This window comes from Nymphalis io, chromosome 21 (assembly GCF_905147045.1).
Source record: "Nymphalis io chromosome 21, ilAglIoxx1.1, whole genome shotgun sequence".
NCBI lineage: Eukaryota > Metazoa > Arthropoda > Insecta > Lepidoptera > Nymphalidae > Nymphalis > Nymphalis io.
In genome coordinates, this window is record NC_065908.1 from 9,941,762 (window position 1) to 9,955,453 (window position 13,692).

Here is a 13,692-nt window from a genome sequence, read left to right on the forward strand (position 1 = left end):
GTTGAAATAAGTTTTTTATGTATTCTAAAGCTCGTTAATCGTTATAAAAAACTAAATTATCGGTTAGCAAACATAGGACAGTATGGTACTGAACTATTTCATTTTTATAATCATCCTATATATCTTTACTCTATTTATGTATATATCTTATATGACCTAGCTCTACTTTTACCTACCTCAACACTGCTCTATTTTTTTTTTCTAATATTTCGTAAAGTGGTAACATTTATGTTGTTTACTAATAACTTTGTTCATTTGTGAATAAAGAATTTAATGATTTTTTTTATTTATAAAAAAACATTTTCTTTGACATTTACCTCACTTGACACAATTACAGAATGGCAGACATTTCCAACATTATTTATAGCGCACATCAAAATTGTTACAGTAATGTAAAAAAATTAAGAATTAATGCAATGTTAACTATAACAGTATAAAATTACGAAGTATTCAACGTAACTTGCGAATTAAATTAAGGCATTAATAATAAATTCTTAAAATAATTGTATGTTTTGAAATATCTTTAATTTAATTGTCAGAATTCCATTGAATAGGCTATAATACAGCACAGACGAGGCGGCGTATCCGCTCGAGACTAAATATGGAAAAAAACATGCGACAAATTACAAATAGCGACTCATCAGATATCAAAAGTTATGACTTGGCGTGCCAACATCGAATTAAATTAGCCGCTATAATTAAAAACATGAAAAAAACTTCCGAGGAGATGTTGCCGTTAATGGCATCAAGCTCGTTGGGCTACCGAATTAACGAGGATCGTTCTAAACCGATCATGTAATTACGATCACCTCGACCTTAGCGCGCCGAATACCTATCCGAGCGAGGCGGGGCCTGTCGCAGATCAATACTGAGCCGGTGCGAGCGTCGCGAACGCCTCGGTGGAGAGATATTGCCGTCTCGCTCGCGCGAGGGCGTTCCGTCGCAAGCGTGAGTGAGAAGCGACGCCCTCCGCTCATTCGCTAGTAAACATCCCCATGGGCGTACACCGTCTTTCATCGTGCGATGACTCGACATGGCTCAGTCTTAGAACGTCTGCGTTCCGTGCGCGTGCGTGCACCGCCCGCCGGACAATGCGAACCGGGTGAAGGCACACATCCACCATGCTAGTGCCACCTGAGATGATGGCGGCTCAATCGAAACTAGTCTACCAGATGAATAAGTACTACAACGAGCGCGTTGCGAACCGCAAGGCGCAAATCGCCAAGACCATCCATGAAGTCTGCAGGATAGTGCAGGACGTCTTAAAGGAGGTCGAACTGCAGGAGCCGAGATTTATATCCTCCCTGACTGACTACAATGGCCGCTTCGACGGTCTCGAGGTGGTCTCGCCTCACGAATTCGAGATCATTATCTACCTGAATCAGATGGGAGTCTTGAATTTTGTCGACGATGGTTCTCTGCCTGGCTGCGCTGTGCTTAAGCTCAGCGATGGTAGGAAGCGTTCCATGTCCTTGTGGGTCGAGTTTATCACCGCTTCGGGATATTTGTCGGCGCGCAAGATTAGGTCAAGATTCCAGACTTTGGTCGCCCAGGCTTGCGATAAGTGCTCCTATCGTGATTGTGTAAAGATGATCGCGGAGACTACGGAGGTGAAACTCCGTATTCGAGAAAGATACATAGTGCAGATAACACCGGCTTTCAAATGCGCTGGTCTATGGCCCAGGTCAGCAGCGCACTGGCCTTTACCGACGATTCCGTGGCCACATCCGAATATTGTGGCGGAAGTAAAAACGGAAGGCTTCGACTTACTATCAAAAGAGTGTCTTACTTTGCAAGGCAAGAACTCGGCGATGGAGGGCGACGCGTGGGTTTTGAGTTTCTTCGAAGCCGAGAACCGTCTTCTTCAAGGCGGCTGTCGTCGAAAATGCTTGAGTATATTGAAAACTATCAGGGACAGACATCTTGACCTGCCCGGGAACCCAGTCACGTGCTACCACATGAAGACGCTTCTCCTGTACGAGTGTGAGAAACATCCACGAGAACACGAGTGGGACGAGGCTGCCATTGGGGACAGGATAAACGGGATTTTCCTTCAGCTGATATCTTCGCTGCAGTGTCGGAGGTGCCCGCACTACTTCCTTCCTCACGTCGACTTGTTCAAAGGGAAGTCTCCCACAGCTATGGAGAACGCCGCGAAGCAAGTGTGGCGATTGACGAGAGAGATGCTCACGAATTCAAGGGCCTTCGAAAAGCTGTGAACTGTTGTATAGTATTCCCTATTCTAATAGTGAGTGAGTGAACTAGTGATGTACCGCTATTATTCTCGAGTCATTTTAGTTATTTAATCGGATTAGATGTGCGTTAGTTTCTAATAAGAAGGTGATAGGTCGATTCAGTGACTATGTACGCGAGGTTAGTTCGAGTTGTCGAATGTTCCATGTGGATCGAAAAAACTGTAAGTAGACGTGATACTAATAATTATTAGGTCGTTTCAAATATTATTTGTGATATAATGTAAATAGCTTAATTGTTGTACAATTTTAGTAATATTTATTTAGATGAAAAAAAAAAACGAAAATTCGTGTATTTATTTGACTGAGAACTTTTAAAGTAGGTTTATAATCTATATTATAATAAATATTTGGAAAATTATACAAAATCTTTTCATTACACTTCTCTTAATATATTGTAGACGTAGCATTATAACCTGCACATTATTTAAATCGTTTGAGTTCAAAGAAATTTTGGCTTATTAGAAGCCATTTTTTTCGATAATTACTATGGTTTGGCTCATATAAAAAAAAACAATTATATAGTATTCTACTAAACCGCATTGGAGCAGCGTGGTGGAATAAGCTCCAAGCCTTCTCCTCAAAAGGGAAAGGAGGCCTTAGCCCAGCAGTGGGACATTAACGGGCTGTTAATATCTGTCTACTTTCATATAAAAACTATTCGATGTACTTTATAGCCATTAACTATTTTATAGATGAGGTCTTAATACTCCAATTCAACCTGAATGGTTTCTATTTCACAAAAGAACGACCTCCGTTTACTGCAAATTATGTGTGTACAAACTATTAACAGATGTAAAATCTACATCTATCTATCACAGATTGGATTCTAAAGATTTTCAAAATAGTAAACAATAACACATAACGTCTCTAGCAAATGTACGTGGTATAAGAGAGTTCTTCGCCTGTACATTATTTGAGGAACGAACAACGAAAGACCGTCGGCATCGCAGATTGGATATCCACACGTGATCATTAATATATATCTACTTACCATTTGTTTTGTCTTATTTAGTTGACGACGGTGGAGCTTGTAAGCTGCATAGTAAATATCGCCGAGATTTTTATGGCTGACTAACAATAACATTTCTTGAGAACGTTTCCTATGGTAGCCACCAGACCGGTTCATCGATACCATATTGTTGGTTAAGGAGCGCAATAAAAATCTTTAGCTCGCTCTTACGGAATTTACAGGTTGTAATGGAGTGACTTCATTCTGCTCTATTGGATTAATATCACAAGTGTAGACTATACTCATGTTAAATTAAAACTAGAAACAAAGTCACTTCGGCTGCGTAATAAAAGAAGGTCGCTGACACGGACTAGAAAAAGCGGATCTCGTGTTTCTTCATAATATATTACATTACACCTCGACTGTAAGATAATTCTACAAAATAAAAATACCTCTTTCTGTACTGCGATACTGCACTTTTACAACTTGTTGTATATTCGTTGTCAAAATATTATATATCAAAGTATTATGTAATGTGAGTTGAGTATCAGAGCTGCATCTTTAAGTTCAGTTTCTCGATCTGAAGGATCCCGTAAGGATGTTTAAATGTTTTTTCAACGATCAAGTGCGTTTAATTCTTTTGAAGGTTCACTATTGTATTAAATGTGAATTTATCTGCCTTTCTCTATATAGTAAATATGTTAATATGTAAAATTATTATTCAATAAAATCAGACTAGATGTCGGTACTTTTGATCTTTACACATATCCAAACAGAGAGATTCGCACAAGCATATTTTTTTGGAGATTTGCAAATAAAAATCGACCAACATACATTCTAGTTATATTAAGTATATACATATGTCTATATAACTTTATATTCAGTATATATTATGTTTATATCAATCTTCAAAAATCTTTTTTTTGACAGAAGAAATATATATTTTATGTAAGTATTTAGTTAAGGTAGAATGTAGCTGTGAAGTCAATACTTATGGTTTTATATAAAATATACATAAAACAGGTAGTAACCGTTAACGTTTGCACTATAATTATTTATTTATACAAGACTGCTTTATGTGAAAAATTGAAAGTGAGAAAGAATGGTATAACCAAACTCTTCATAATTTATTTCATTATTATCAAAATTGTTTTTATATATCGATGTCAATGTTATTATTAGACCGTATTAACACACATTTTTAATTATTTCTGTACAGCGCATAAACATTTTGAAATTTAAAGTTGATACTAGTTTTATAATGATGATGTCCTCTTGACCGATTTCGGCTACGACAGCCTATCTCAAGAGAGATTAGCCAACTGCACAGGACATATTATTGTGCACAAATTTGTCCACTACCACAGGTCTACTCTCTATACCCTCATTCTCGTAATCCGATGTGACGGCAATCCGATACGACCGGAAAGAGTTCAGCCGCAGGTAGGTCCTGCGGCTGAACTAACCTAACTAACTAACCTAACCTAGTGCTAGTCCGAGGCACGGGAGTATACACAACTCCATCTTTTGGACGCCGGGCTGCTACTGAGATTTTTTCCACACAACAACAGAACAACTTTTTATCGGCCCGACCTGGGGTTAGAGCCCAGAGCCTAGATATAAGGAGGAGATATCAGTTTTGTCTATTCTAATATTATAAACAGGTAAAGTTTGTGAGGTTGTTGGGGGTAATCTCTGGGTCTAGTGAACCGATTTTGAAAATTATTTTACCAATAGAAAGCCACATCATTTGTGAGTGTCATAGGCTATATATTAACCCGAAAATTAAAAGACTTTTTCGTGGTAGTGAAAAAAAAAAAACGGTCGAACGAAAACGCTTCTTACAAACGCTGCCTTAACGATGACATAACTTGATAATGCCTACAAAAAAGTTTGCAACAGTTAACAACAAACTACTTTTTGTGACTTAAATATAAAAGTTAGACCTTTTATATTTAAGTCCTAAAAAGTAGTTTTTTTATATTAAAAAAATAATTTAAATCGTTAGGTTAGAATGTCATTGGTCATATTATCAACAATTATGAATTATTATCAAAATAAGTAAACCTATCGTCTCAAGTGTTTAAAACAAAAGACTTTTTCTTTTTACTGCATATAATTTGGACCAATGGTTAAAGAGATAATACTACATAGGTATGGAACAGCAACTGTGTCGTAATCTATTGAATGTTGTTTCTATTAGACGGTTTTTTTTTCATATACAACACGTCAATCTATTTAAAAATAAATTGCTTAATTACCTTATTTTAAGTTTAAAGAATTTATTTCTCATAAAGAATTACAGACATTCACTTACATGAGAAAGTTACAAACTAATATAAAAATCTAAGCGTACAGTGTTACAAAAATTCATAAGAAAGAAGGTAGATGCAGAAATTTTTCGACGATCGACGAGCTTGTGAAACATATCGCCCGCCGTATCACCTCACGAATACAAAAGTATGGATGCGGCATATTTATTAAAATCTGTTCATCATTTTATTTTATTATTATTATTATTTATATTTTTTTTATTAATATATATTTTCCTTTTTTTCCATTTTCTTTTCATTTTTTTAGACAGATTTTTTTTTTTTAGAATTATTGTTTTATCATTTATAAATATTTATTGTACAATGTTGTTTGTTATATAAAATCTTAGACGTCTTTTGAAACTTGCCATTGATGTGGGCTCTTTAATGTCTCTCGGTAACCCGTTGTACAGCTTAGCTCCCTCGAAAGTAATTTTTTTTTCCGTAATTATTATTACTTTAATACCTCCTTACAATCCAATATAGTTGTTGTTGTATTAGTCTCACGAGTGCAGTAGTCACGATTGATTTACTTTAAAATTTGGATAGCATTCTCTCTTAAAGTAAGCTGATAATTAGGAGCCGCAGCATTGGGTTTCAATAAGTCATAATTAAAGTCTCCAAAAATTAACATTCAACAACAACAAACAACATAACATGTAGTTGCAGTGAATACTCCTCGAGAAATTCACTTGAGTTTGTTCTGTCAGGTTTATATATGATATCCATACAATACTTGTCAATATGTACCCAAAGAAAGTGGTTATCATTGGTACAGCTTTCCTCTAGAAGATGGTGATTTAAGCTGTCATGGACAAACATTGACACGCCACCTCCCCTTGAAAGTTGTCTAAAGTTGTATTAGTGTGAGTATCCAGGTAATTGAAGTCTACTAGCTTCTTCCTTATCTTTTATCCACGTTTCGGATAGAGCAACAATATGTACTGTGTATTGAAAAGATTGTAGGATACATTTTAACTCATCAAATTTACCCGGTTTAACTATACTGCGTACATTTGCATAAAAACATTTGATCGATTTGCTACTGGTTTTGATTTCTGAATAGGTATGTGCAATTTGATACGAGACGTTATTGTTAAAAGACATACCTAGATTTTCGTTATTGTGGCTGTAAAGTTTTTTGGCTGCGTTTTTATTATTTTGGGGACCCCTTTTCCATATTTAATGCGTAAGTTACACTCTCCATTGGTAGTTCGGTTTTGGAGCTCTATTTGTAGATTCTTTAAAAATTCTCTTTGATAGGGTGTGTCTGATCAGAAAATATTTTAACGTTACTTAGTCGTACAGTACTTTTATTACGGAGTAGTTGTTTCTTAATTTTTTCAGAAGAGAAACAGACTTTTATAAGGCGAGTTTTAGTTGGTTGGTATCTGCCAAGTCTGTATATTTGTTGAGGGTCAGGATAGTCGTTGATAAGTAACTTAATTATTTTTGATACTTCTTGTATATCATGTTGTGCTCGGTCTGCACTATTGTCAGCACTGGATTCTGTTATATCAGCTAAGATGATGTTTTTGCTCCTTATATTACGTTCTTGACATTCGTTTATTAATTTTTCATATGATTCACATGTTACTAACATTTTGTTGCTGTCTTGTGTTGCAGATAGTTTCAGTAGGTCAATTTCGGATTCTAAAAGCTTGACTCTTTTTTACGTGTCTTGTGCAGATGTGACAAGTTGGTGCATGTTTGTCCGTAGTTTGTCTTGTTCTATGGTCATACTGGCCATGGTGTTGCTAATAGTATTGACCTGGTTTCTAATTGCGGTTACGTCCTGGCAAAGCTTATTAATGTTGTCATTTTGAATGCTACTGGTTGAAGAGATGAGGGCCATCATATCTACCATTTGTTTTTTTAACTCAGATAATTCATCCATGACACAGTCATTTTCACTGTGGAGTTTACGTTTGTTTCTGAAAGTAACTTGCGTTGTATCAGAAGCAGTACTCATGTTCAATTGGGAATCACTACTTCCACGGCATATGCCACCTCCATTTGGTGAGCGCAGTAAACTATTCATAGTAGCTCCGTGTTTCTTTGAGTCGTTTGATAGCAGATGTTGTTACACCGTACAAGCGCGCGGCAGACAAAAATGAATTCAGAGTACTTAGAACTAGGATTTACTTTTGTATATTACTGTAAATTAATTATTTTTAATACACAAACAACACGTCCACACTGTACGCTTGCGCAATGCGAAGTTATAGTAGTAATAGAAGTTATAGAAGTATTTTATATATTTAAAATTATATATTCTATTTAGATAAAATTCATTTTATAGTTTGTTTTTTGGTTGCATAGTTTAAGAGATAATTTAAAATATCAAATACGCGAGACCATTTTTTTAATGTTCGACCAATAGATCACAAGTAAAAATGTTTACCGCCCAACGAAGTGGACACAGGTCGCTAGTATACAATATTGTTATAGTACAATAAATTTGAATTTTAAGAGTGCCCTATACCCTGATATCTTTATCTTAATCGTTTATATTAATCGTTCTACCAACCTCGTTAATGTTGTATTCAAACATACGAATAGACATAAATATTGTTATATACAATTCTGAGATAAAGCAAACGAAACGTCTACACATACTCAATATATATCTTTATAATTATATTTTTAAATTTACGCTGACCAAGCGACGCGGTTTGTTAGTTCAGGATAAAATCACAAACTATTTTTAAATACAAAAAAAATCCTAGACACATTAATTATATGAAATATATAGATAGTTATATACTCGCTAACTTCATCGCGCATAAAGTTGTGTCAAGATCGACATAATTTATAACATTAGATATGCAAGTCACGAGTTATCACTTATAATAAATATAACTTTATTTTCAAGTCCAGTAGCCACAGACGGGCTATTAAAGGTGCATGTTTCATCGAGCCACTGTATACGCAGTTAGTATTGCTGAAATATTGCGGACGTTGTTCACACATATTAAATAATACGATGTGTTTGTATGTATGTTGTCATTAATATGTAAAACGAATGGATCGATATTTGTCATTTGTTTTAACACATGCTAATTGTTAAATTTATTGAAATCACACGAAACACCATAACATACCTACTGAGTATACACATAGAAAAATATTTAAATTTATGACATAAAAATAACTAATGATCCGTTTGTTTGGTTTGTTGGTTTTTCGGATGGTAATTTCATTCAATTGTTGATATTTGTAATGATAAAAATATATCGCACTAAATCGACGAATCTATTATCGAGAGTACCCATACGTATGTAGGCGAACGAACAGAACCGAAATAATCATTAATAAGCCTTTGTCCTACGCCAACAGACATCACGAAATATGTTAAAAAAATTTTGAAACCTAACATGTAAATTTGAGTACAACAACATGTAGTTTGTGTGGGTTACACATAGGTACAGCGACCCGTCTCAAGGATTCAGTGATTCGAAAAATAAATAAAGGACATTTAAATGAAACAAGCGCGTTCCAAATACGCGATACAATTAAAGACGTCCGCATAAAGCGTACAGTGCACCTGAACTCGCGATACACGTGTACTTTATTTTCACAGCGATAAGGTTGAAAGTTCGAGATTATCATCGGCGGCTGTGACGGTATGGCCGGCTCGGTCGAGCCGTCGCTACATAGCCGCCTACACGCCTTGTTTTTAACTTTTGTCCTAAAATTTATGAACACTTGAAGCGAAAACGTTATAGGTTCCGATATTATTCAATATATTTATAAGAATACGTGGACAATGTCGGTAAATGGCGTCTCGTGGCATTTCGTATAAAATAAACGAAATAACAAACTTTTCATCGCTACGAAAATATTTTGTTTACAAATTCATCGAAAATATACGGCCACGAACTTGTGAACGTGTGTATTATTTTTAATATTAAACGACAGATATTAATGATAATTGTGAACAATTATTGCGATTACACTCTATACTATACATATGTACCTTATTTAAATCCTATTACTACCGTAACAGCCTGTGAATGTCCCACTGCTGGGCTAAAGGCCTCCTCTCCTCTTTTTGAGGAGAAGGTTTGGAGCTTATTCCACCACGCTGCTCCAATGCGGGTTGGTAGAATTCACATGTGGCAGAACTTCAGTGAAATTAGACACATGCAGGTTTCCTCACGATGTTTTCCTTCACCGTAAAGCACGAGATGAATTATAATCACAAATTAAGCACATGAAAATTCAGTGGTGCTTGCCCGGGTTTGAACCCACGATCATCGCTTAAGATTCACGCGTTCTTACCACAGGGCCATCTCGGCTTTTACTAATGCCTATTACTATGTAGCCGTGTATTTATTTCGACGGTGTGACATGGTAGAGTCAGTCATCAGTATCAGGCATATTCGCTGGTAGCAAGAAAATACCAAAGCGATAGAGGCGAAAGATACGGAAGTTAAATAAAAGTACTAATACTAGCTGGTTGTACCTGTAAACCTGGAGAAGCATTGGCAAAAACCTATTTGATTTTTTTGATTAGAGGGAATGCTATAACTGAAGTAACCTCTAAGATAATAAGCGCTAATCTACATATTCCTTCGTACTCATAATCCGATGGGATGGCAATTCGACACGACTGCCATCCCATCGGACTATGAAATCAGAAGTAAGGATCAAGAGAATGGGGATAACTGTGTCTCCTTCCTAGCTGCAGAGGTATTCGAAACAGATTTTTTTTACCTATTTATTGATCTGACACAGGATTTTAATTTGCAGGCTTCTAGGGTAGTCTATAGGTGATTGGAACAACGAGACAGTTAGTGATAGTATGACGAAAGCGATATATATGAATATATGTATTATCGATTGAAATATCCAATAAATGAGAGGCAAAGGTGACGGTAAAGTTTCACTTCTTAATGAAATCAACTGATAACAGATACTAAGAGAGAAGCTCTTTAAAATCTTCCGTTCGTGATGAAACTTAATTAATGATAATTTTAAATTATTTTATCAAAAATAAAATGCCCGATATACATACACCGCGAGTAAATGAATATTTATGTAAATTAAAATATTTGACGATAGGTCAATAAGATACGGTCGAAAAAATATTTACGAGACAAAATATTTTAACTTAAAGAAATTATAAAATACTAAACGATTTGTTTCAGGTCGTTAATATAATTTTATTTTAAAAAACAGTAAAACGCTTTAAGAAAGATAACTTATATTGTAAAATATTCAATTTTTAATAAATGGTGTAGTCGACACCGAAACCTGCCTTCGACACGCCTGTGATAATATTTTTAATTTAATAACTAAATTTATATTATCTTAAAAAAATAATGATAACGTTTTTAATAAATATTACATGTAATAAAATAAATATCAAAATATCTTGTTAGTGAGTTTTAACGACAGCAAATCTCGTACTAAATACAGTAAACTACAACAAACGAGACGGCCGTCGCTACATTACTAAAATAAAGATAACACCGGCCACAAACAATCAGATAATAACCGGGGAACCTTTAAAATACACCCAATAATACTGATAACGGTGATACAAGAAATTATGTACGAATAAAACGAACCGATGTAGATAGCGAAATGTCCCACATACCATAACGAGAGTCGGCGAAACTAGAAATTAATTTCAATTTTATAGAACCGCTTGTTGGTATTTAAAAAATTGTACGTGTAATAAACATGATTATTTAGATCATTAAGATAATAGATTACTCTATTTAGAAGGTCAGGATTGATCAAAAAACATAATGTTGAGACAACTATAGAAGATGGAACTGCTTTCTATACGCCCAGCTATTAACGTTTATTAAGAGAATAGATAATTTTGATTTCTCAGTATACTATAAGCTAGCCGGCAGTAAACCTAGCGAAAGCTTGCGAACACAAATATACAGACACTAATTAAAAATAAAGCTTCTAATTAAATCATTTAATATAAGAAACCATTCCATTAAAACGAAAATATGTAGCGATAACTTAACGATTTACCATATGTATCTTTGTTTACGTTATCGTTGCGTTTAAAGTTACACGTAAATTTCCCATCGCTGGGCAAACTAAACGTTTCTTGTTATGGAGAGAGCACATACATTTTAATTATAGTTCATTAATTTAATTGAAGCTTTAAGTTTTATATATGTTTAATTAGTAGCATGAAGAAATTAAAAATATATGAACAAAATAGAAAAATAAATCATCTATCGAGTTTCAAGTGTATATTTTCACATTGATACATATCATACTGATAAATTTTGCATTTTTATATTTATTTATAATATAGTTTACGATGTATATAAATAAGAGTATTTTCATAGCAATGACAGATTATAAAAAATCGTAAAGGTAGTATTCGTTGATTTTGAATAAGGATATAATATGCAATTATACGCAAAGTGGCTGGCAGCGGATGGAGACTGAGAGCTGAAGATTGGAGCTCAGTGGCGTGCCATTGGAGAGGATCCAACAGTGGATGACGAAGGGTTGATGATGATGATGATGCATGACCATTCAATTGTAATTAATTACAATTCGACTTCTTGTTCATTTATTTGATTTGAAGCCGTATAAAGCTAAGTTAAGATATCAAACGAACATTAATACTACGAGTACAATGAAAATACGTAAAAATCATCATAATATCACCGTTTAATTGTAATTAATTATATATAAAAGAAAAAGAACCATTCTTCTCGGTAGAATCTTCATTTCAAACCGGTCGGTGGTAAGTTCAAATTTATTTTAATCTGGTTCAAATTTTAAATCTTGTAAAAGCTGAGTAAAATATGCATGCAATACAAATACAAAAACTTTATTTGGTTTGATATAATTATTGTGTATTTTACTTTTTATACTGCTATAATATCCGACAGAAAAAGATGAAATACTACATTTTTTTTTAAATAAACAAATATATTACTTTTATTTTTAGATTATAAGTATAAAAATACATTCTACGCTATCCATTTGACCCAATTCCTTTCATCGTCAAATTTATAGTATTTTTTGTTCATAATATTAACCATATAAATAATACGATGGGCGGACGTGCGGCTGAGATATTGAATAGTACACAAATTATTGTAATAATGAGGAGGCGAGACGGGGCGTGGGGCCCGTCACAACAAGGACAAAAAATGTAGAGCATAAAAAAGTCAGGATAGTTTTGACAATGTCCTTTATAAGAGATACTTTTGTATATATTATGTTATACATATAAATATATTTTCATTAAACTCGTATTATTATTGTTCGTTTGATATCTTAATTCAGCTTTATATGGTGTCAAATCAAATAAATAAAGAAGTCGATATTTAATTAAGTCACACGTAAATAGTTACTCGATAATATATGTGCCTTTTATTAAGAGTCAAGTCCAAGTCTTAACTACAAAGAATGTCGTACTTATTCTTAATTGTATATATTACTATCAAAGTTTCAGTATCAAAGACGTATTGCCTGTTTATACTAATTTTCATATCGATCAATTGAAAGGTATACAACTTGCTGCAGTACCATTCAGTTGCGACTAAGTGTGCAGTATAGAATCTCTATGGTAATTTAGAAATATGTGCAAATTTTTATAGTAATCGGTCAAACGACGTATCGAACTCCATCAATTTTAAGCAGATAGACCAGCATTTATTATTATTTACACATACATACCTAAACTACAAGCAAACGACTTTCTAACAACAAATACGACATTAACGTATTAACTTCTTTATTTGGAAACGGACTATTAAAAACAAAAAAAAACAGACAGTTTTTTTGTAGTTATTATTAACTATTTGATTTATGTGTATTTTAACTACAACGCTAGTAAGCGGAAAGTTAATTATAATTGTTAATTAGGTGCAAAACTACCAAGTTAATGTTATATTTGATATAATTTATATCAAAGTTGTTATACGAGATCCAGATTATGAACAAACAATTATAATTTTATTTTAAAAGTGTATTTGGTTTGAGATGCTTATTTCGTAATTGTTTATTTTATTTATATAATAATCAAATTATTTATTTCTGGATGAGATAAAAATACGATACACTACGATGAAATACTTATTACTAAAACTATGTCATTTGTCTGTCTGTTGCAGAGGTTATAGGAACCGTAATGGTAAGCTAAGTGAAATATTAACAAAACATGTGCACCTATGTATTT

General features: G+C 34.0%; 2 protein-coding genes across 3 annotated transcripts in view; one reads left to right on the forward strand and one right to left on the reverse strand.

Annotated features, from left to right (window-relative positions):
* LOC126776724 (neurobeachin) overlaps positions 1-13,692 on the reverse strand; it is a 474,955-nt gene that overhangs the window by 78,188 nt on the left and 383,075 nt on the right. The gene's annotated exons all lie outside the window — the stretch shown is intronic.
* On the forward strand, positions 1,033-2,607 carry LOC126776855 (protein mab-21). The gene has a single exon (XM_050499697.1). The coding sequence runs from the start codon at positions 1,122-1,124 to the stop codon at positions 2,217-2,219; it is 1,098 nt and encodes a 365-aa protein (XP_050355654.1). The 5' UTR covers positions 1,033-1,121; the 3' UTR covers positions 2,220-2,607.